The 25,011-nt window shown below is 36.2% G+C and overlaps 1 protein-coding gene across 1 annotated transcript in view; it reads left to right on the top strand.

Moving 5' to 3' along the window:
* The window catches only part of DYNC2I1 (dynein 2 intermediate chain 1), a 32,480-nt gene that overhangs the window by 6,045 nt on the left and 1,424 nt on the right, over window positions 1–25,011 (top strand). The window contains exons 3-23 of the mRNA XM_054059367.1: window positions 66–498; window positions 1,066–1,127; window positions 1,754–2,080; window positions 3,454–3,512; window positions 5,333–5,390; window positions 6,739–6,816; window positions 7,649–7,844; window positions 9,440–9,539; window positions 11,765–11,894; window positions 12,399–12,510; window positions 12,875–12,969; window positions 13,292–13,421; window positions 14,311–14,483; window positions 15,023–15,185; window positions 17,084–17,197; window positions 18,041–18,102; window positions 21,014–21,065; window positions 22,301–22,361; window positions 22,607–22,703; window positions 22,892–23,023; window positions 24,605–24,828. Of these exons, the coding sequence (XP_053915342.1) occupies window positions 66–498; window positions 1,066–1,127; window positions 1,754–2,080; window positions 3,454–3,512; window positions 5,333–5,390; window positions 6,739–6,816; window positions 7,649–7,844; window positions 9,440–9,539; window positions 11,765–11,894; window positions 12,399–12,510; window positions 12,875–12,969; window positions 13,292–13,421; window positions 14,311–14,483; window positions 15,023–15,185; window positions 17,084–17,197; window positions 18,041–18,102; window positions 21,014–21,065; window positions 22,301–22,361; window positions 22,607–22,703; window positions 22,892–23,023; window positions 24,605–24,828 (2,858 nt within the window). The remainder of the gene's footprint in view (window positions 1–65; window positions 499–1,065; window positions 1,128–1,753; window positions 2,081–3,453; window positions 3,513–5,332; window positions 5,391–6,738; window positions 6,817–7,648; window positions 7,845–9,439; window positions 9,540–11,764; window positions 11,895–12,398; window positions 12,511–12,874; window positions 12,970–13,291; window positions 13,422–14,310; window positions 14,484–15,022; window positions 15,186–17,083; window positions 17,198–18,040; window positions 18,103–21,013; window positions 21,066–22,300; window positions 22,362–22,606; window positions 22,704–22,891; window positions 23,024–24,604; window positions 24,829–25,011) is intronic.

The raw sequence follows: 25,011 nt of genomic DNA, 5'->3' as shown, positions 1-25,011 counted from the left end.
TGTTCACATTGATATATGTAAATGGATTATAATAACAGACTTTTAACTCATTTTTTTAATTTCAGGCATCGCAACCTGAAAGTCAAAATGAATTCCAAAAGCACAGAGAAAAGAAACTACAAAAAGAGAAATCTGTTCATGACACAGATACTCACAAACATGAGCACAAAGACAGAGGGAAGAGCAAGGAGAGAACAAGAGAGAGAGAGAGATTTAGATCTGGTGAAAGAGACAGGGATAAAATGAGAGATAGAGAAAGGGGAAAAGAGCACCAAAAAGAAGGAGACCAAGCAAGGCACAAAGATAAGCATAAAGAGGCAAGCTTGGAGAAGGAAAGACCCAGCGTATCAAAAGACAAAGACAGGGAGAGCGATAGAGAACAAGACAGGAAGCATAAAATACATGACATAAGGCAAATAGATACACCAAATAATCTGAGATCATTTGAAGGAAGAGATAAAGAACAACACAGAAGAAGAGAAAGCAGGCATCATTTGGGTAAGTTGCTTTGGGTTGCTGTTGTACTTTGAAATATTTGATATTTAGATAGGAATATTCTGAGGCCACACCCCATTTGTACAAAGAGGATAAAGACAGACAGGTGTGAGTGCCTGCTAAAATGTGTATCTTAATGGGATCTTATGGTATCCTATTTCTAATTTAGTGCTTTTAAAAATTTTGGTGCTCGCTTCTCTGTCTCTGAAGAGAGAGTGAACGTCACTGGTTGTGTTGGTCAGTTGGCTTGAAGAGAATAAGTACCTTCCTGCCTGAACATTCTCTACTGAGTGGTACATTTGAATCCCTTAGTTGCAGGGTGATTGCTGAAGCTAGTAATGTGTCATTACGCTTACCATTACTCAGGACAATAGAGAACAGAGGGATTCTTTAGGAAAGAAAAAGCAGTAATCAGCTTTGGAGAGAGAATTTCAACAGAATACTAAGTTATTTTTGCAAGCCATTATGTTTAGGAAAACCCATGTTGTTGAAATAGTGTTTTCTACTTGCTAGAGTTCATTATGTAGATAGTTGAGGTATAACAAAATTTGTTAATTCATTTCTATATAGATTTTCTAGAGGAAGAGAAAACAAGAAATGAAGAGAGAGAAAGAAGGCATACAGAAAAGAAGGTAAAGGAAGGGAAAGGGTCAAAGTGTTTTAAGATAAAATTGTAGAATGATGTAGAAACTGGGTAAGATTGCAGTCCCCAAGTCTCACAGGGTCCTTACAAGTGTATAAAACACACAAAACCAAAATATAGCTGAGCCTTTCTATTTTAAGGGCATACTTAATTCTTCTTTTTAAATAAAAATTTTTAAGGGCATACTTAATTCTTCTTTTTAAGTAAAAATAAAATAAAACTTGCATAGCAAAGTGTTGCTATATTTTTAGACAGCTGCATCAACATTTTTTACCTGCTTTCTATGCTGTTACTACAAGGATATTGGTAAGTATACATCCTGGACCTCGTAGGCAAAAAAGAATTACATTTTTGTGTGAAGAATACATAATCCAGAGAATTCGCTGTTGCAAAGTACGCAGTGTCACAGAAGAAATATCAGAATCTCAATTGATACCATAATTTGAAACTTGCTGTTGTAGGAAACTGAAAAAAAGTGATTGAAATATCCATATGACAGGAAGAGATTAGGTACTTGCAAATCCACCATTCTAATAGTAAAAAAATCTATAGTTTTTGAAAATAAAATGGTCTTGGAGAACTTTCGAACTCTTAATGTTATTTTTATCTTTCCAGGATAATGATACCAGAAAGAGCATTGACAAATTTTTAGCCTACAGAGCTGAAGAAGCTGAACTTCTGAAGAAGTTACAGAAAGAGCAACAGTTGGGTAAAGGAGGAGAACGAAGACACAAAGAAAAAAAAGAACATTCTGTTAGGCCAGGAAAAGAGACACTTTCGAAAGAGAGAAGTCATAGACGTTATGAAAAGGAAGAGAAAGAAAAGCGTACATCAAAGAGATCTGAGGAGGGATCTTCCCACAGAGACAGAGAAAAGCAACCAGCAGAAGCTAATGAGAGAGTGAGAAGTAGAGAAAATGAAAGAAAGAAGCATGATCTAAGGGTTAGTTTTGTTAAGTCTTTAAAATATTGCCTTATAACCTACTTTAATTGTTGATATATCATCATTGATAAGATGAATAATAAAAATAGTTGGACTGTAAGTCAGCATTTTCTGAAATTTGAGGCTAAGATGGGAGATTAAAATCCTGCATCTGCATTTAAGTAACCTAACCCAGCACTGATTCCTTCCATGAAATTTAAAGTACAGACTTGTCTATGTGTTAGAGTAGTCTTTCTTTCATGACATTTTTTATTGCTATGACTTTTGAATTTTTTAATGACAGTCTGAAGCGGAGATGAGATTAGGCTGGATGTCCATATAAAAATATTTTAATAGAAGCTGGTTTTGATACTGCCTATAAAAGGACAATGAATATCTTAACTCTCAAGTAGGCTCGTGAATGTAGATCCCTTGTATTTATAGAGTTTGCCTCTACTTCTGAAGCCATAAAATATCTTCCATGTTTCTAATACGAGCACAATACTAGACCTCTAATACCAGAGAGTTAAGAAAACTTCGATGTTTTTACTGTTTTTTATAATACAGGCACTCATTCTACAAGAATGACGAAAGCAATACATGTAATTTGTAACTCTAAAAATCTGAGACAAGTTCTATAGAACATAGAACCATTCATATGGTCCAGGGCAGTTTTTTCTGCTGTCTAAGGGTGAAGATGCACAAGCTTCTCAAAGAAAAGTTCAGGAATGTATTTTCTAGTGAAAATGCTAGGCATCTTCCATGTAGGTTCCAACTGGTGTGAACTGTTGCAGTGCGGTCCATACTGTTAAAATCTCATTCTTCGAAACAAGCTGGCCACAGCCTGCTGATGTCAGCCCTTACATCCTACCAGGTTTTCAGCCACACCTAGGTGTTACTCAGGAAAGTGCTCTGCGCTCACAACTTAAGCAGTATACCTGGGCTCAGCATTTTTTAACCACTATTATTAGTGCGAAAGTATCTTATTAAAAAAAGCCAGAATTTACTCTGGTAAAGCATCATAAGGTTCTGTTAAGAAAAGAAAAACCCCAAGATCCCTTCTTGTTTCCATTCCGAAGTGCATTGCAGAAAGGAATGTAGCCAAACTTCACTCCCAAGTATTCAATATTTTCAGGAGAAGCTCGTATTATGCATATAGCACATATTTTATGTGTTTTTATTTTCTTTGCTTATCATATCTGTGAGGAAGAGGTTATTCTGCTGTTAGTTCATACGCAGAACTTCTTACAAGCCATAACTCGAAAAATACCACGTCATTGAAATAATTCATTAGAACCTTTCTTGCTGTTTAATATCATTAATGCTATTGCAGGTTCATACCCATATTTCCTCTCAGCATTTGTGATACATGAATATTTTCATTTCTTTTACAGAATAGCAAATACAAAAAAGAGGAAAAGATTCAAGAAGAAATGAGCCATCAAGATGTAAGGTAAGTTCAAAAATTTAAAGTAAATATATACTGTATGGTATGACTGAGATTAAGTCACTACCGAAACAATAAGCGTGGATTCCTGTTCTCAAATATCTAGAGTGAATGTAATTTTTTTTCATAGGCCATTTGTACAATACTATAGCAATTAAAGAAGAAGTCTGTGTTCCGTCTAGGAGAATTCGTATAAAAATGTGTGTATTTGTATTCCTTTTTTTTTTTTCTCCCCCAGGATAGCAAGAGAGATTTTGCTGTCCATGCAAACTCATATACGTTTAGCAGAGTACTTGGTTTGGGAGACAGAAATGTTGTGTTTTACCACCTGGAAATCCACTATGCAGTCATATGAACACATGTAGGGTTCGTGATGAACTACATTGGACCCTGTTAAATTGTTTATTTTAATATCTCTACTTACCTACTACTCTGGATGGCATCTGAAACATTAGATATTTATAGCAAGTTTGCTGTTACATGTGAAAGGGAAAGGTCCAGGTCATCAGCAAGATAAGTAAAATTTCTGTTTCAAGCAGAGCTGAATATACAGGTTATATTTTGAAGCTGCTGCTGATGGAGCGTTGTCACTGCTTGTGCATATCTGGGAAAAAGGAATTTCCTATTTCTGAATGGCAAGGAAGGCAGTATGGGTTGTCCCCAAACCCTGGTTCAGCCTCAGACGCTGTTAGTGTTTAATCACGCTGATCTGTTATGAGAGGATCCAGCCAGTGTTTTATTTTTATTGTTGCCTTTTCTCATGTTCCTCAGTCCCGACAGCAGTATGCATGAATACCCTCTTAGTTAAGAAGTCAGAACATTCTTTTCTTGAAGTGTGATACTCTGCTTATAAAATAATCAAACAGATTATTACGGCACCAGGCTGGTTGTTGGTTTTCCCCTGCTTTCTGACCTCGATTCTATTGTCCTCATAAATAAAACTCCTGAATGAAAGACCAGGTTTGAATGTCAGTCATTTACATAATTTACAGCTTTAGAACACGTTACACCAACTTCATCTTGGTCTCCAGGCTACTGCACATATTAATACAGCTAATATATGTATGGTTTTAATAGTTTCTTTCCTCCTTATTTTTTTCTTCCGTTTTGATAAGATTGCAGATATTAAATTTGGACAAGATTTTTGCAGTTCGTAGCTGATTAACCACTTCACTGTTTCATTATAATTTCATATCGTAAATACAGATCTATAAAAGTATATGTAGAAATTCCTCTTGAGCACAAAGGTCTTATGAGAAGCAGGAATTTGGGCTGTGTAGTCTGGAGAAAAGGAGGCTAAGGGGAGACCTTATCACTCTCTACAACCACCTGTAGTGAGGTGAGTGTTGGTCTCTTCTCCCAAATAGCAAGTGGTAGGACAAGAGGAAATGGCTTCAGGCTGCTGCAGGGGAGATTTAGACTGAATATTAGGAAAAATTTCTTTGCCAACAGGCTTGGCAAGCGTTGGAACAGGCTGCCCTGGGAAGAGGAGAGTGGTGAAGTCACCGTCCTTGGAGGTATTTGAAAGATGTGTAGATGTGGTGCTTAGGGACATGGTTTAGTGGTGGACTTGGCAGTGTAAGGTTTTCAGTTGGATATGATGGTCTTAAAGGTCTTCTCCAACTGTAATGATTCTATGATTCTATTCTATGATAAATATTTCAGTTTATTGGAAATTCTCAACTATTTTTCCGTTTAGGAAGAAATATTTTTTTCTAAAACAAAACAAACAAAGCCTCGGGAAACAACAAAAAAATCCCACCCAAATAAAAATTAATGCTTTCCTCTGCATTAATGAATAATATGGGTATTCTCGGTTTCAACAGGACTGTAAAAGATACAGGAAAACTCATTAAAAAAGAGGAAAGAACCCCAAGACAAGAGGTAAAACTTTGATTTTGCATCTTAGAATGTTGTGTTTTTCTTGGGATTAATAACAGTTGTAATATGCATTTCAATACAGTGCCATTCTAAGATTTACATGTATTTGTTTTCAGATATCTCTTAACTTCTCTTTCTGGATACAACATTAGAAAATGGATTTATTCTGTAAAAATTTTCTAAGCATTGAAGGTAGCTGTCGATTCAGCTGTATGTCAGTATCACGTTCTTGAAAAGATAATTCTCAATTAGTGGGAAGAGTTTAGTTGTGTAATATAAATAATCTGTGTATGGCTATACTATATTTTTTTTTCCTATAAACAGCTGCCATAGGGAAATAATACATAGTGTAAGGTAAGTAACATGCAATGTAATTTGTATATGTCTCTTAAAACAGTTTTGTAAGGAAGAGAAAAATATTTTTGTGTGTTTAAATGGACAGGTACAGACAGATGCAGGTTTTGAGTGAGTCTGGAGTGTAAGCTGCATAGACTAGGGTTTGTTTGGTTGTAAAAGTAGAAGCAGATAGTAGGTATGCTGTTATGCTGGATGATTTCCATAAAACCTTGCATTTATTTCTGGTTTGAAATCTGTGGAAATCCCTTCCTTGCGGGTAACTTTATCTAGGACTTAAAAGAGGCTGTTGAAGGAAAAGGCTGACTAAAGATTGGATAGATTGGTATATGTCATTTTAAGCTTTACGTTTAAGGTACATGTTGGGGTAATTAAATGGCCTTATTCTAATCAAGTTCCATAGCTAGAGAAAGGCAATTTCTTTGAATTTATTTCAGGGATGACATAGATCTTATTCCATGTAAATACAGGAAATGATTCAATGATAACAAAATTATGTACGTATAAAAATATCTTATTTTCCTGTTGTATCCATGTCTCTGTTTTCCTGATTCCAACATCTGCACTATTTTATTAACAGGCTGAGTCCTCTGGTATAACTTATGTATAGGGAGAATTTTGTCTAATCCTCAAACAAGTAGAAAAGTCTTGTTTTGTTGTTACACCATCATAAGAGCTGCGGTATGCTGTTAAATATACAGGCAATACAGCATTTTTGTCTTTTGCAGTAAAAATACTGGTGGAAAAATCATTGGTCTTCTAGGTATATAAGGTTGAGTTCTGTTTTGTCTTCCTGTATTATTATGTTAAGTCACTAATTATCACTTGTTAATACTCTTTTATTTATATTTTTAAACTGAATTTGTTGCATATTTGCTTGAAAATACAGAAATATCTGAGAAGAACAACTATTCATCTATCTTTATGCTAAGATTTGGAAGGTAAAGATTTTTTTTGGTAAAATGATTTAACAGTTCCATTTAATTTTCTTGTTTAGGAAACGGAAGATACACACATCTGTAATTCAGACACAGGATTTGATAACTTTTCAACAAATTATGAAGATGATTTTGAAGTAAGTTAAAAGCATACAATTGTCCTTCTGAAGCAATGCTCAAGTATCAAAATAGTGATTAACTTTATTCACAGAAATAAAAATTACAGGATGTTACATGTTTTTTACTTGTTCTTATTTGGTGACAGTGACATTAACTTGGCTAAAAGTACGTAATAAGAAAATAAAATGGTATGTAGAAACTCTGCTATGTATTTACTTAGTTTTCATCACGAGTTGGGCACGAACTTTTGCTTTTGAATTGAAGTCTTCACAAGATACTCTTTCTGTCATCCTGGATTTCAATTACTTAAATGTTTTTCTGTGAAAAATGCTGATTTTGTTATATATATATTTGTTAAGAGAATTATTAAAGTATGAGCCTTATGCATGGGTTGCAAATAGGTGGTGTGGTATTGAGGTAAATTTGAGCCTGACATTGAAGGGCAGCTGGAATTAAAACTGTCAAATAAACAACTTTATACATCTTTGAAGCATTTATGGCCCTGAACATTGTAATTTTATTTCTTTAAAGAACACATAATTCAGCTAAACATATAGTTTCTACTTTAGGATGTTCTTTTTATTAAAAAAAAAGGAATCGTCGTTGGGCACTGAAATGCAACATGTGGGATTGTCTTCTCTTGATTAAAATAACCACACAATCAAGATGTGCCGTTTTGTTTCTATCAAACAGTTATTTAAAAATGCCTTTCAGCCAGAGGCTTTATAGTCGTCTGTATGAGAACTTAATTTTTATTTTGACGGCATTTTATAATTTCTTAGGATTATCTTGAAAAATAAATCTATAATCCATGTTTATTTGTTATTGAAAGTCCTTTTGCTTTTAAAGGAATATGAAGATGATTTTGAGGATGATGAAGACATAAGTGGTGAAGAAAGAGAATCAGAAGACAACCTAAAAGAGATTCCATTTTCCAGAACATCAGAAATTGAAGAAATTCAAAGAGCAATTAGTGCAGAAAATGAGAGAATTTATACTTTGCTGATAGAGAAAAATGAAAATGAAAAAAAGGAACCAATCGTAGGTATGTGACTAGATACCGGTCTGGTTTTATCAAATATATGAGTAACACGTACAACTTATGAGTAAGCAGGCCACTTTTCTAGAAGTCTGCTTAAAAGCAGAAATCTAGTCCTCTGGATGAGTCACTTAGATTTGTGGGTAAGTACTGTAACTTTCACATTGCTAAAGAATGACTCAGAGGCATAACTGATGATTTAAAATGTGAAGTGTGAAAATTTACAGACTGACGTTTAGTATGTCTTATTTTGGGTAAGAGGAGGATATGATAGTCTGGATTTTGAGAACCGGAGGAGTGCTAGAACAGTTTGGGGCTTCCGGTGACATTAATTTGCCTTTTAAGCAAGGTTGAAACCGCTGCTCTGCGTGGGAAGGCAAGAGAAATACAGATATGCGTGGTTCTATATTACTTCTAAAATGCAGGTTTTTTTCTGAAGCATGACCATGAAATTATTGTTGTCAGCAGTTGGTCTCATCCCTTGAGTGCATTGCAGCTGGCATTCCATTTGCGCTCTCCACTCATGTGAATGACAGTATAGAATCACTGTGCAAAAGAATCTAAACAGTTTTTTACTTTAGTTAATACAAAGCTGTTGCAATCATGGAAGGGTAGCATGGAGTTTCTGTAAGTCTTTATAGTATCGATAGATTTTTGGTTAGGTGGTCATTGCAAGTCAGAACCAGTAAATTTTAATCTGAATGTCTTCTTGCAGAAGATTTATGCAATTATTATTATTTTTCTAATAAACAATATGGAATTAATAAAATAATTCAATTAATGCTGCTTACAGATCTAATTAATAGAATTCTGATATAGAATCAGACTTCTAAATTCTGAGTTATAGCACTTAGTACTTTATTGTAAATTACACAACACTTTTTTGGTGAAGTTTTGATCTTGTTTAGTTACAATTCTTGTTGATCATTCTGGTAATGATTTTTAGAAGTTTAAAAGCACTTAACAGTATTATCTAAAAAGGCAGTAAGTAGTCTCTGAGGAGGTGAAACATCATAGGTCTTGACTTGAAGTTGAATATTAAGGTAAATTGACTTGGACAGAGAGTAAAATCAACATGATGTCAACTATTATAGTTGTTCCATTAACTGTCTTTTAAAGCAAGTTTTCAGTGTTTTGCGTATTCATCCAAGGCCATCAGTTACGCTTCTGTCGTTGAGGTTCTCCACTAGCTGTACTGATGCATTCTTACTCAGAGGTGTAGCATGCACTTTGCGTCGTCTTAAGTGAATTCAATATGATTTTTAGAATTTGTCATACTGTACACAGGAAAACAAGGGACCTGCTAGTGGCATGAGAAGGAAAGATGCACTTTCTGCATGATAATAGTCTAAAATAAAAATTACAATTATCAATTATCTTGAATTGACTAGTGAAGGACCATAATAAGGGAAAAATTCTGCCCTCCTGCTAAAGCAGCTTATTGTGCTGATAACTGTGCTAGGAGACGTTGGGCAGTGTGCGAACCAGTAAGTTTAAAGCTGTATTACAATAAATCTGTTACTTTATAGACTTACTTCTTTACATTGTAATGCTCTTTAAAGTGTGAGTTATAACACTAACAATGTTTTGTGATATCACAGAAAGGCAATGCCCTGTCAGAAACTCTTTTTGTGGAATATTCATGGATTTTGAAATGGCGAACCAACGACAAAGTAGCCGAAGTATGGCTAGTAAGCAGAAGTAAGTGTATTTTAAATATTACAGAAAAAATGACAACCCACTATGTGAGATGTAATTTTTTTATTATATCTGAAATACAGGAAGTTTATTAACTTGAGGCTTTTAGGGTCAAATAGTATTTTGTAACCTAGCAGGAACTAGTTCTTAAATAAATGTATTTTACGGGCTTTGCTAGGTGTTATTTCATAACAGAAATTTATCTATATGTCAATTTGTGTATGATTTTATTACCGAATGAGTCGCCAGGATTGTAATGTCTTCATTTGGTTCTTCAGCTGGCTAATTAGGTATTGACTTCTGGCACTAGAGTGTGAGTCCTCTAGCTGCTCTAAGGGCTCTGCAAAACTGTAATGTCTTGAAATAGTCAAGACTCTATGTGGTTCGTATTGTTGCCAAAACAGCATGTTCCCTTTCAGGAATAACACCACCTGGTGTAAAAACGTGATATTACTGATCTAAAATTGATCTAGATTTGAGACATCTAAGACAGCTTTCTATTAAAGAAACAAATTGATAACTGTGTCTGGTGGAACTTGCCAGGAGCTCTGGATTTGTCTGAAGCACTGTGTAGATCTCCAGTTTTCTCTTGCATCAATTTGATGCATAAAGCAAGAATATTGGATTTTATTGATACAACTGGATTCCACTGCTTTGTGGCTGCACATCAGTAGCTGATCTTCACAGAAGGGAGATTTTATTGTTTGGACTATCTAATTCGCCTGGCCTAAATGTATATACCTAAATTTTACACAAGTTCATTGTCTAGGCTTCCGCTCTAGACAGTAGAGTCAGATTACGAAATGTAGGAAGTCATCTTCCTGAAGAATTGCCTTCTGGAATGTTTCTCAGCTGCTACCAATTATGTACTATAACTGGTTATGCCTATGTGTGTAACTTTGTGTACATGCTAACAACACATATAGCCCATGAAAATAATTAGCATTTTTAGGAAAGGAGAAAAGGTTTGTGGAATTTGATGCTGTGATAATATATTACTGCCAGTAAATAGACTGAAAGCATCCCATAAGTGAGCTGTGGCACTTTAGAGTTGGAAGTATTAGTATGAGACTTATGAGTTTATTTTAAGGATTCGTCTACATGTATCATTAAGATTAGTAACTAGGAAGCAACTTTCATGCATTTTAAATAGATCTCAACAATCTATGCCCACAGTGTTTGTGAAGAGGTGGTATATTAGGAAGTAGAAGTAAAAATAAAAATGTGGATAAGAAAATGCAGTAGATGTCATTAAGTAGCAAAAAGGAGATGTGAAAATTGTCCTTATGCTTAAAGACAAATTCAGCTTAAAATATTGGAGGAGCAATTCCAGCTCATGTTGCTCTAGTCTTTTCCTTTTTCTGAGACTAGCTAGCTGAGAAGAAATTGCAACTAGACTATGCGCCTAGAAGGTTATTTAGATACAGAATTATTAGCTGTAATTGTATCTGGTTTGTGTTTATATTAAGTGTATTGAAAAAACCCTGAAACTGCCAGAGCGAGAAAGGGGAAAGATGACAAAAATTTTCTTCTTGCCAAGAAATCTGTGCGATAGCAAGACCATGGAATTAACTTGTAAACAGACCTCTGTAACTAAGGCTGTTAACGCTTAAAACAAAATAATATCTTAGCAGTTTTATGACATTAAAGTAGATGGATAGTTGTGTAAATTGTGACAAAGACTGACAGTTTTTCCATTGTCCACACATCCATACAAGTGGAACGGTAAGAATCTCTTTGTAATTGATGGTAATAAGTAATATCACGCAAGTGTTTTGAGCATCTTGTCAGATTAAGATAGAGTATATAAAGATAGACTTGTTTTCCAATTACAGATTGAAATATAGTTTTGTGGCGAGAAATAGGAGAATTAGCCAGCATCTTCACTATAGGAAGAAAGTGACATTAATCTGTTGCCTCACAGAACTGCTTTTGAATGCTTAGGCAAGATGGTGATGCTAGGTTTTGAAAGTTTGGGTCTGTTTTATAATTGACTACATAAATTTGCTGCTTGCAATCAGTGTTGCATTTTCAAATTAACATTGAGAACTCATAACAGTATTGTATGTACTGCTGTTGTTATTTTTATCGATCAGTTAATTTTGGTACAGCTTCAATTCATGTAGATCAGTGGTACTGTGCAAAATCAGGTTAATTTTCTTTTGGAATACAAAATACTTTATCTTACCTTTTCGCTTTTTTTCCCTCTTTTGTAATACATTCTAAAGAAAACGTTTTTCGGAACTCCTCCCACTAATTGATCTGGACTTCTCAGTTAGTTTTTCTTTACTGGATTTGCCTCCTGTAAATGAATATGACATGTACATCAGGAATTTTGGTAAAATGAACACTAAGCAGGTGCGTAACAAATATGTAATAATATTTAAATAGTGAAGGTGCTGATTCTTGTTCTGACAAGTAATTTTCCTTATAAAAGGAAGTTACTAAAGCTAATAGGACAGTAAAATAATAATATTCACATCTAAGCCTTAATTACTGTAAAGCAATGATATAAAAACTTTTTGTCCAGACAGGCCTTTTCCTTTCTGTGTCAGAAGAGGTCTCTCTCATGTTCCTTACTCATTCTCTGAAGGACTTTGTAAATGTGGCTTGCTGTCCCTGGTATGCTGGGTTTAGTGTTTGTGCATAATGTAAGACATTCTGTGTTTTTGCAGTAGCTGTAACTCTCTTGTGCAAAATGTGAAATGTGCATGCACAAAGTGGTGACGCTGTCTGCCGCAATATGCTTAGGTCTGAATTTACAAACAGAAGAGATTGGGCACATGTGACTGTTTTAAGTTCAGTTATGTGCTGTTGTTGTAAGCTGTGTCATCCATATAATGACCACTTTATCTTCTTTAGGCATATGTTCAGTGTAACGAAGACAATCTTGAGAGAGACATTCAGACTGAGGAAATTGAGACATTGGAAAAATGGACCCAGCATCCAGGAGAAAGTGCCCTTGTATCTGGAGGTGAAGAACATTTAATCTTACTCATTTATGGATATATGCCTGTAAACTTTCTGTTTTGAACCCACCTATTGTCAGAATTTGCAATGTGGCAGGCTGCATCAATAGCAAACAGCTGTAGGCACTCTGAATCCACTTGTGTAGGGGATAGAAAGCATCAGAAATAATTTCTTCCTCCTGGATTGGTGTGTCTGTTGGCAGCTGATATGATTCCCTAACAGATCTCGTTCTTTGGTACTGTTATTGCTCCTGAAGAGAAGTTGATCCCTGTCGCTTTCCTCTCGCATAAAAAATAACATGCTGCTTTTATTTTCTTAATTGCTTCTCTTTTGAAGCTTCTTTGGTTTTGGTTTTGTTTTTTTCTTAGGTCCCATAAATAGCCAGGATATATCAGTGAATGGAGCTCTAACACCTAAAATCGATTCACAAAAATTAGTGAATTTCCTCCGCTCTGCTTGCCAGGTACACTTATGTACTAGTATCCTTCATGAGTTGTGTGCATGAGTATACAGTGTGGAAGAACAATACAATACTTGTCCTGACTAATTTAAATAAATTGCTTAAATAATACTCATTGTCAGTGAGATTCACCTCTCTGCAAAGGAATGGAACCAGAGCTGTGCAACTTTTATGTCTCTAAAGCCCTATTTGCAAGGATACAAAATTAACAAGAGAGTTGGTAAAGGTTTATTAAATCAATCCACATACTTTAGAAAGCTGCAATTAGCAAAGCTGAAAGATAAGATGACACTTTTACTTCTATAAATGTAATTATGTTTGAAAGGTGATTGCTGTTTTGCTAGAGGAAGATCAAGTTGCAACACAACCCAGTTGGAATCTAAGATCTCAACAAACCAGTCTGTCTATTAGTGACAGCTGTTTCCAGTTAAATACTAACCAGCCATTCCTCCATGGTAAGGGAACTTTACTCTACACCTTTTAGTATACACTGTGTGCTCTTCTTCCTTATGCAAAATATCATGCCCTTTGTCATGACTGAAATGCAAACAGCACATATCAGGATATAGAGATGATATAAAGCCCAATTTGTTTTTAATTGTGCTAATTTTGTGGTAACTCTGCAGATGGGTTTCACATACGGAACATGCACTTTAGCTGCTCTGAAAGCGGAAATATAGCCAGTGATTAGCATAATATAGTGGTGCCCTGGATGTAATTTCTTGCCGTTGTTGCTGAAGGGCCATCCCAAAGGGTGTCATTTCGTTTAGGCTCTTTATGCTGAGAGTTGGGCCAGAATTGCAAGTAAAGCAAGGTTATTGAGCAGTGGCTATGTAGCCTGATATTTTTGAACTGCAGCTGTATCTTCCCTATATGAACAGCTAAAGTTCAGAAAAAAAGAGATATGAAAAAATAAACGTTTGTAATTATGTTAGGAAAACCTGTTATAGCGCGAAACCATTTATGTTCTAACATGAACCCATGAGATGAAGGAGAAAAATCCTGGCCTGTGCTGTTTCCTGATTGAGATGTAGTTTTATTTTCAGTGCATATACTGAAAGTCTGATCAGATTGTCTTGCTTGTGCCCAAAATAGTTATTCTGTCAACTTCCTAGCTCTCTTCCTTTTTGCTTTCTACTTCTAATTTTTTGGATTCCTTTTCTAGTTCCTCCTTTTCTTCTTATGTAGCATCAAAAGCAACCCACTGTTAATAGAAATATTCTTTGTAATTATGTTTTAGCTTCTTTGATTGTTGCTATAGCAGCTAAATATGCTTTTTCATCTGCAGTGACTCTACTTTTTTCTTTCTTTCTTTTCTTTCTTAATTTATTTTTAATGGTTTAGACCGAAAAATATCCTGCTTATATGTCTCTCAAGTTCAGAGGCAGACACTACTCTCCGTTCATGGTTTACCTGAAAAGACAGGTGTTGTTAAACTGAACAGAAAAAGTATCATATGTGTTTGGAACATCTGGCAGCCCTCCAGTCCTCAGAAGGTTTTAATATGTGACTCAGAGGTATGTTTTAATAGCATTGTGTAGTTGCCCATTTACTAAATGGTTTCTTTACGTGTATTTTGTTTCCTTGTCTTGCTGCACTGTATGTCATCTTTTGTGAAACACTTTTGAGCCTACTAAGCAAAACACTATCCTCATTCCATTTCGTGCTCCAGTACTAGAATGTAGTGGTGGTGGTTTGGTTTTCTTTTTTTTTGTTTTTTTTTTTAATTTATTTTTATTTTTTATTTTTAATTCCATTTCATGGTTGAATAGTGAATGAAAGTAAAACAGCTGGTTCGGATGTTGTCAGGACCTTTCTACCATTGCTATCATACAGTTGAATCACCCTCTTCAGCTTTCTGGTAGTAGGTGCAGATGACACAATTGTCTTGAAAAGGGAAGGCCTGCTGAAAGTCTTGTATCCTGCTTTCCTTTTAAGAAGGCACCTATAAGCTGTCTTTTCTGGATTTGTGTGCCTAGGTATGCATGTATTTCAGGCTTATGACTTCATTGGTCTTTTTCGTAATATCAACCTATGTATTTTTACTGCCTAACAGATAACGTGTTGCTGCTTTAGTCCCAATAAAACAACGTTAGTTTTTGCTGGAACAATAGATGGTTCATTATTGGTGTGGGATCTTCGAGAAGAGTCAAGGATGCACCCTCATATGACAATCAGTGAAACTGACTGGACATTTAGAGTTCCAACTTTTTCCACTGGTTAGTATCTATGCGTTCTGATTAGTCATTTTGTGCGCGGTGAAACAATTCCACTATTAGTTCTGCTAAGAACACTCTTGAGTAGCCAGTTCAGATAATATATTTAATCTAGTAAAAATTGACAGTCAGTAATAGCCATAAAGAAACGTAAGCCAGCTTAATATGCATCAAGCAGTGAGAGTACAGAGGTGCAATGGATCTAGAACCTAAGGAGCATTTTAATATCAAAATGGGCTACTCAACTACTATCTCATCTGAAATAAAATAATGAAAATGGATTTAATTATCTCCTTCAATAGAACCTACATTTCTTTTTTTGTCTACATCTAAACACACATTTTAAGATGTATTTTAAAAAAACTGAAGTCATTTAAGACTGTAAACCAGAGTTTTTCAGATGTCATTTAAAGGTTACAGTCTGTACAAATTGTCACCTAGGGCTTGATGAGGTTGCATGCAAGGTATGTATGCGAGTGTATAAATATATAACTTCTTAGAATTAGTGCAGTGCTACTGTGTAGGATATGGCGAACTATTCTTCTCATTCTAATGCAGTTATCTGTATATGGTTAGCTGGATTGATTGATTGTGTTGATTAGGTTTAGTTCACTTATAGGTGTTATACAGCTGTCTTAAATGTGGATACCATTGTAAGTGACATAATAATTGGCCTAAATCTCACTCTTACACATTTCTAAAATTCCACTTATGTAACTTTATCACTTCTGGATTCTATCTAGAAACACAAAAAGTTGAATCAGGATTGTGCTTTTTTATTGCCAATTTATCAATTATTGTAGCAATGTTAGATGTAGAAATTTCTCATGTTTTCATTGCATATACAGCTGTCTTTATGATGCTATTGATTCTGTGCTTTGACCCTTGATTTGTCTCAATCATAATTGTAAATTTCTGCCATTTTTCTTGGCACTATATTCAGCGCTAGAGAGAAAAAAACCACATAGCAACATTTTTTTAAAAAAAAAATTTATGATGATGAAATAAGTCCTCTATGTATTTCTCCTTTTTTTGTGTGGGCAGGTGCTACCATTCAACTTACACTCATGGGGAGGGGTTAGAAAAATAATACTACCACACGCATGCACAAAATCCTCTTTTGTTCACCGAAGTAAACATCAGTTAGTTGTTGGTAGACTTTTGATTTCTTCAGTAGATCAAAGATGCTTGGTCTTGTATATTGCAGTGTGTCAGCAGTCAAATGTATGCGTGCTGTTTCATATGGTTGCTTATGTAAGCAAGCAGGTTTTAATGCCGTGCACTTAGGAAGATTTACGCCATTAGTCTAAAGTGAGATTAAGTTCAGTGCACAGGACAAATACAGGAATCAAGAGTATCTGAGAAAGGATGCATTTTGAAATTGCTCTAAATATACTTCAAAACATTTTACTTCAAAATGTTATTAAAGGGTAAATACATATTTTCTTGTGGTGAATTGTTTGTTTCAGGATAGTTACTTTCTATTAAATAATACTTTGTAAGAGTAACTTTTTTTTGTTTTTAATTCTATCTTTTCTATAGTAAGCAGCGATTTATTTCTACCTCTGTTGTTTATGGAGCTTGAAATTAACAATTCTCTTCATTGTAACCCTGAATTGACAAATTATGTCTGGTACAGTGGCATAAATGATGGAGCAGTCATGTGGAAAATGAGAAGTAAATACAAATGGTGAAACATTGATTTATCTAGTAATGTTTTTTTAATTCAGGCAACAGTTTGCAGTATTATATTTGAGACTTTTACAAAGTACTTTCTTATGAATTTCATTATTCTATTTTCTTGGTAATTGTCATTCTTCCATAAGCTGAAAAGTGATTAGTGTTTTGTTGTTTTTAATGAAAACAATGTAGTGTTCACCTGTCATTATCTTTAATTACAGATGGCATTCTAAACTCAGTAAACCACACCTCTCCTATACTAGCAGTGGAACCTGTCTCAACCTCCCTGTACGCTGATCAGAATTATGGGCTCTCAGGCTTCTCTTATCAGGAAGGTACGTAGGCTGCTCTTGAAGCATCATCACATTTGAGTTTTTCTTTACATATCTAGTAAAAAAAAATATGGCCAAAATCCAATTTGTAATTGTATTCTGCCTCAGAAGGTGTCTGTAGTATCAATTGTGTGAAACATTCATGTTTATTTCCTGGTCTCATTTTTATGTAATTTTCATTCAGTGCCATTTCACATCAGAGGTGGGCATGTTTGTTATAATGACTGCCTTCAAGACTATGTTTTGTTCTTCCATGATAAAACAAGTTATCACTCAAAACCTGCCTTTAGAGAAGTCTTTGTGTTTCTATAATGTCCAGAAAAACTCTATAGAAATCATTGGAGCAACTTGCTTGTATCTGAAATCACTTGAAACTGTTTGACTTGACTTGGTTCTTCCTGTGCCTTTTGCCTTATTTTCTAATGATCAAACTTGACAAAGAAACTTGAATCCTCGTGCCTTCTAATTCTCAGGCAGTGCACTAGAAGAGACATCATTACTTGCAGTGCAGATTTTCACTTTGAAATTCATAGCAGTTCAATGAAAAGTGTTGCATGATGCAGGATTTACAAGAGTTCATTTATTGCACTTTATGTTCTGATCCAAAGTCCGTGCAGAATCCAGACATTTTAAAAGATACAGACAGAGATCATTTGCCTGTCTGGGAGGACAAACTGAAAATGCTAGTTTCGTGCCTTCTTTTTTGGTAGAATTAGGGCATTTTCCTTTTTCGTGCTGCTGAGAGGGTCGTAGAAGTTTGAGAGAATGTTTAACCTAGGAATCCTTTGATATTGTTCAGGATGAAGGTCAGTGTATGAAAATAAACTGTTACTATTCCTCCTGTAGAAATGTCAAGCCCTCCATTTCAGATAGCTTCAATGGATGAAAATGGAATCCTCAATATGTGGGTGAGTAATAATTTTATGAAAAGAAAGAACATCACGTGTTGGAATAATAAAAACACTTCTTCAAATATAGCACCCCAAATCCAGGATTTCTGATGAGAATTTTCTCCTTGAAAATTACAGCAATGCTAGCCATTCTGTTGGCATTCTCCTCAGTATGTTTGACCTGACTCCCTAATGCCATGATGTTATCCTTAGGCAAAACTGTTATCAGATACATGAATTCATGAAAACAGGCAGTCAGTAACTCTGCTTCATAGGAATAAAGGCATGTAGTTCTATTTATTGAATAATAGGCCTTGGTCCTCTTTAACTCACCTATTTTGTTTTATTTGAGTCCCACTATTGTCAGAGACTGTACAAAATGTGAGAAGTGATGTTCATAATTTATATAAAATAAGTGTACAAGAGGCAAAATGTGAAAATCTGTGGATAAGATTATTCTGCTTAAAATATGACAGGCAAGTGAGCACTGGGTCTGTAGCTCTCAATCCCAAGGTGTAAGAAATAAGGAAAGGGAGACGAGAACAGCATGTCTGGGTCAAGACCTGCTGGTCAAACTAAAGGGCAAGAAGGGAATGCACAGGCAGTGGAAGCAGGGACTGGTATCCTGGGAAGAATATAGGGATGGGATCAGGAAGGCCAGTATGTGGCTCAGCTGGACTTGGCAAGGGATGCAAAGAATAGTAAGAAGGGCTTCTACAGGTGTGTGTCAGCCAGAAGAATAAGGTCAAAGAAAGTGTACCTGCCCTTGGCTCTGGGGGAGCAAAGTTCTTCCCACTCTAAGAGAAGATCAGGTTTATGACCACTTGAGGAACCTGAACATATTAAAGTATGTGGGACCTGATGAGATGAATCCCAGACTCCTGATGGAGTTGGCTCATGTAGTTGCCAGGCCATTTTCCATGCCATTTGAAAAGTCTTGGCAGTCAGGTAACGTCCTTGGTGACTGGAAAAAGGGAAACATTGGACTCATTTTTAAAAATACAGGAGGACCCTGGGAACTACCAGCCTGTCAGCTTCACCTCAGTACCTGGGATGATCATGGAACAGATCCTCCTAGAAGCTGTACTGAGGCACATGGAGGACAGGGACATGATTCGAGACAGCCATCATGGCTACACCAAGGGTAGTCTTGCTTGATCGATCTAGTGGCCTTCTAGAATGAAGTGACTACATCAGTGGGGAAGGGAAGAGCTATGGCTGTCTGTTTGGACTTCTGTAAGGCATTTTACAGTCTCCCACAAAATCCTTCTCTAAATTGGAGATGTATGGATTTGATGGGTGGACTGCTCAGTGGATGAGTAATTGGTTGGATGTTCACGTCCAGAGGGTAGTGGTCAATAGCTTAATGTCCCAATGGAGACTGGTGATGAGTGGTATCACTCAGGTCCATACTGGGACCAAGACTGTTTTATATCTTCATCAATAACATGGACAGTGGGATTGATTGCAACCTCAGCAAGTTTGCAGATGACACCAAGCTGAGTGGTGCAGTTGACATGCCTCAGAGATGGGATGCCATCCAGAGGGACCTTGACAAACTCAAGAAGTGGACCCACGTAAACCTCATGATGTTCAGCAGTGCCAAGTGCAAGGTCCTATACCTGGGTCAGGGCAAACCCTAGTATCAAAACAAGCTGGGGGATGAAGGGATTGAGAGCAGCCCTGGTGAGCAGGACTTTGGGAGGTACTGGTGGATGAAAAGGTAGATGTGAGCCAGCGATGTGAGTTCATAGCCCGGAAGACCAACTCTATCCTGGGCTGCATCAGAGGAAGCGTGGCCAGAAGGTTGAGGGAAATGATTCTGCCCCTCTACTCCACTCATGAGACCTCATCTGGAGTACTATGTCCAGCTCTGGAGCCCTCAGCACAGCAAAGACATGAACCTGTTAGAGCAAGTCCAGGGGAGGGCCACAAAAATGATCAGAGGGCTAGAGCACCTCTCCTATGCGGAATAGCCGAGACAGTTGGGGTTTTTCAGCCTGGAGAAGAGAAGGCTCCAGGAAGACCTTATTGTGGCCTTTCAATACTTAAAGGAGGCTTATGAGAAATTTCGGGCCCCTATTTAGCAGGGCCTGTTCCAACAGGATAAGGGGTAATGGTTTTAAAATAAATGAAAGCAGATTCAGAGTAGGTGGAAGGAGTACACTTTTTTACAATGAGGGTGAGACACTGGAACAGGTTGCTCAGAGAAGCTGTGGATGTGCCATCCCTGGAAACATTCAAGGTCAGATTGGACAGGACTCTGAGCCGCCTGGTGCGAGTTGAAAGTGGCCCTGCTTATTGCACGGTTGTTGGACCAAGAGGTCGCTTTCAACCCAAACAATTCTGTGGTTCTATGATTCTGATTACTGTCCTGACAACTATTCTTTTTATTGGATGCTTTCAGTCTTTTTCTGATGCAGCTTTGGCCCAACTGCTTGAACGTGTTATTTCCATCTGAATTGGCCTTGCTTGAGGAACTGATTGGCTCAGTGAATAATAAGAGAAGTATTTCCCTTCTGTATCGCTAGTTAAGTGTCTTAAAGCTCTAAGTAACTTTAATAGCAACATACTCAGGCCACATGATCTGCCCTTTCTATTTCATGAATAATGAAAAACACAGGAAATGTGTTACAATTCCTTTTTTGGGACTTCGGGGTGATTTTTTTTGTGACCAACCCAACCAACAAGGTGTCATCTACTGATTAAGCATAGGATTTAACTTCCCGTATTCTGCTTTCTAGCAAGGAACATCCAGCAGGCATGTGAAGGTATTTTTACCATTGCAGACATTGACAGGGAATACAGAATCTACCTGTAATCATTGTAATTTTGGACCTACCTATCTAAACGTTCCTTTAGAGTTGTGTCGTATTTTATTACAGCTAGTGAAAAAAATGGTTATTAATGTTGAATATTGACTTTTCAGGTAGTCGTTGAATTACAAAAAGTGGATTTAGCAGGTTCACAAACTGATTTAGGTGAGTACTGTCCATTAGAGTAAAGTGCTTGAGTTTCATGATTATTAAGACAGAAGAGAGAGGATGAGTCAGGGATGACAAAAATAGTTTAGAAGAAGGTAAAATTACCAAAGAAAACATTCATTCTGAATAAGACATGTATCTAATATTTGGGGTTACTGGTTAGGTGTTGAGAGAGTTATTTTTCACTGCTACCTGAATTTCGTCTGCTAATTGTGTATAGGTAATTGCTGCCGTAGCCAACTCCATTTCTTATAATGTCAAAGCAGACCTCTGTGTCCTCCACAGCTTTTTTCCGAAGAATATGCAATTTTACGTCCTTCTCTGTTCTTTAGTTTTAACCAAATCAGTTATAATGCTTTAATTGGTGCCTCTATCTACATTTTGATAATTGTCCTGAGAGTTGTCTTTTGGGTAAGGTACTAGATTGAGTGTAAGAAAAAAAGGTCAATGAAAAAAGTAAAGAACAAAGTAAATTCAGCCCTTTTTGACTTATCTGAATGAAAAAAATTACATTTTTTTGTTCTTTGAACAAATGTAGACTTACTTATCTAACTGGAAGAGGCTGTGATTAAAATCCTGATACATTTTAAAATACATCTGTGGACAATGAAGTAATGTTAACAAACTAGAATTTTTGATCAGATCTATGATTTATAAACTCATGTGCAATGCCTGCCTGTATGAAGCTGCTAAAGCTGAACATTATGTCTATGGAGATGTACATTTTAAAGCTATAGTCATGTGCTGACATAGTTTTACTGCCGCCAGCATTCAATTGTTTCCTTTGCAAAGAATTATTTGTGCAAATCTCTACTAACAAGTAACATAGACCAACTTTATGGAAGCATTTTACAGTTTTTCGATACTATAATTCATTGCCAGAGGTCCAAGTGAGATAAGTGTGCATTTTCACCATTGGTAGAGTTGGGGTTTGTAGAGTGGTACTACATGGGGTTATATGCATGTTGTAAAACTAAAACAAACGTATAATCATGTTTCCATTTCTCTGTTCTCTTTCTTCGATTTCTGTCAAAGATTACAACCCTTCAGATTTGAATTCTGAAATAAATAGTTCTAAATGATGTAGGAGTCTTGCTCATCTAAAGCTGCATCTACAATAAACCATTTAATTATGATGTATCCTTTATTAGCTTGGGTTTTAATTTTATCGTAGTGCTTTCTTAATGTAAGGTCATTAAAGCAGTTTAAACAATTATTTTATGTAATTTTAGGTTTAATTCCTGGAGGGAAAGTGAAGTTAGTGCATAGTTCTACTATGGAATTGAATAACAGGTAAGAAAACAGAGGCATTTAGGTTTTACACTTGTATTTCACAAATCTAGTTTTTCCTATACTTTATTAATTTGCTGTTACATGTTTAACAAGGTTTTCATTAGTTGCTTGGGGAATTTTTGAAGTACGCTTTTCCTAGAGCTGTTCATAGACATTTTAGATCAAGGCTTTCTGTATGTACTTGCATAGCTTTAGGAGACAACTTCCTGTATTTATGTCATCTTCTACCTTTATATTTTTCCTAGCCTTCTCACAAAGGATGTACGACAGAGAATGCCCCAAATGCTGACTATTAAATTTCTGACTTCTAATCCTAATTGTTTCGTTGTTGGAACAAACATTGTGAGTAATATGGTAAAATTAATTTCATAAATCATAAAATTTATGATTGGAGACTATTATTAAAATCTGTTAGCTATTAAAAAACTTTCAAGGTAACAGCTCTGTGAATTATTTAACTTTTTCTTAAAATAATGATAATGCAAATTTTGTTTTCTGTTGTTTAATTAATTTTTTTAATATTTTTATAGGGGCTGGTAGGCCATGGTACAAGACATGATATAAAAGTTTTTCCAAAGCTATTCAGACCCCAACAGAGCGGTGTAAGATCAATAAGCATCAATGCAATTGATTTCTTCCCTTTTGGAAAGCCACTGTTTTTGGTATGAAGATATTTTAATACGATACAAGTTTCATTTTTTAATTTCTTTCTAACGGAATATTTCTAATTTGATGTATTTAACTTTGATTTACCTCACTGATTCTGATTTTCTAATTTGACGTATTTGACTTTGATTTACCTCACTGATTCTGATATGCTGTGAAGGGCAACAACAAATCTTGTGTCCTGATTGCTAGAACTTTGCTTACGAGAAAGGTGGAGCCTCTGGCTCACAGAAACAATGGAGATCATGCTTCAGCCATTCCCTTTACATCTTGCTGGTTGGTTTTCCTGAAATTCAGCATTGCTAGTGGTTCTTCTGCTGTGAGTGAAGCCTCGGCTGTTTCTTACTCTTATCATACATCTCTTAGTGATGTATTCATTTTGGAGACAAGGCACCTGTGAAAGAAAGGTCTGTGGGGCAGCTCTGGGCATTTCCTGCCTTCCTTTTCTCTCACCTGGCCTCTGCCAGCCCCTCAGGGTGTGCCTGGCAGCACGTGTGTTGTGTGTTCAGGTGTGTTCAAACCTGCCCTCACCAGTCTTTGTTGGCGCACCTACTGTTTTCACTATTCTCCCTTCTGGAAGTTTATTCAACGCAAGTTGAATCTAACTTTGGTAGGATCTTCTGTCAGCTTCTCCCTGCATGTATTTGTAGTCAATCCTCTCTTAAAAAAATGCTAAATTTGCTGTGATTTACATGACCTCATTGAAATTGCCTGAGGTACACAACTGGTGTATTTGGCTATAGTGTACGTCTTTTGTGTCACCTTTGGGCAGTCAGAACTTTTTTACCAGTGTGGATATTCTTACATTTTTTCCAAATGAATTTATTTTGAGTGATACTGATTTCTGAAGTTTGTATGTGCAGAGTCCTTTTGAATGTAGGCACAATTTGCGGAGTCACTGTAAGAAGTCATCATACTTGGAAAATTCTAGGAAGACTTCCTGATGCAGAGATGGTCCAGGGTAGTAAGAATAAGTTTGGTTTTGTTTTCATAGAGAAGTTTCTTTTATACCTGGATCAGAGCAAATTTATAAATATTATATTAGGCGAGACAAAGGTTATAACAAAATGTCTGGAAGCAGTGGTGTCTGCCTGTCTTTGGGCTTAGCTGTTCATTATGGGTCAGTTTAATATCATTATACTGTTAAGCACAGCCTGTCCCGCTAGAGGCTATTCTTGGCTTTACAGATTATACCTGTCACTAAGTCGCCGTTAGAATTGGTCTCCGGGCTCTGACCTCACCCCAGATCAGACCACTGTCAAGTTGTGGTGGGTCATAGTATTACTAGAGTTGATAGTTTAAGAACTTTTGTAAAATAGGAAATTGGGACTTCTTCAGAGGATTAGTGATTAGATTAGTCTGGTATGCTCAGTAAAGTTAGTGCTGCTGAACTAAAATTTCCTCTCAGAGTTAAAATCTGGATAGTTCATAGACTGAGATATGAGAGATCTGTGCCACTTGAGTCAGATAACTGATTTTATTGATAGGCCTGATATTCTGAACATTTGACTTGCCATTTTTATCCTGCTTAGTTTGTTTTGTTCCCAGAAAGCATTTTCTCTTTCACTATGCTGTAGGTTGGTTGTTCAGATGGAAGTATTAGATTACATCAGATGACATCGGAGTATCCCCTCATGCAGTGGAATGACAGCACAAATGGCCAGCCGATTATTGCCCTGCAGTGGGCTTTAACAAGACCCGCTGTGTTCTTTGTCCTGGATGCATCATCTAATATTTACATTTGGGATCTTCTGGAAAATGATTTGTTGCCTGTGGCAAAGCAGGCTATTCCATCAGAGAAGTAAGTACATTATGTTACTCAGTTTTTAACAGATATTGATGTTATTGTCATCTACATTTTCATTACAGTTTGGATGGGTTTTTTTTGCTTGACATTAAATCTTCATTAGGATTTGCTTTTCTAGATCTTTTTTAAATTGTTGGAGGTGTGGAAAGAGACTATAACAAGCTAAATTTTGTCTTT

Source organism: Cuculus canorus, chromosome 2 (genome assembly GCF_017976375.1).
Source record: "Cuculus canorus isolate bCucCan1 chromosome 2, bCucCan1.pri, whole genome shotgun sequence".
NCBI lineage: Eukaryota > Metazoa > Chordata > Aves > Cuculiformes > Cuculidae > Cuculus > Cuculus canorus.
Note: the sequence above shows the minus strand (reverse complement) of the source record. Positions and strands in the feature narration are given on the sequence as shown.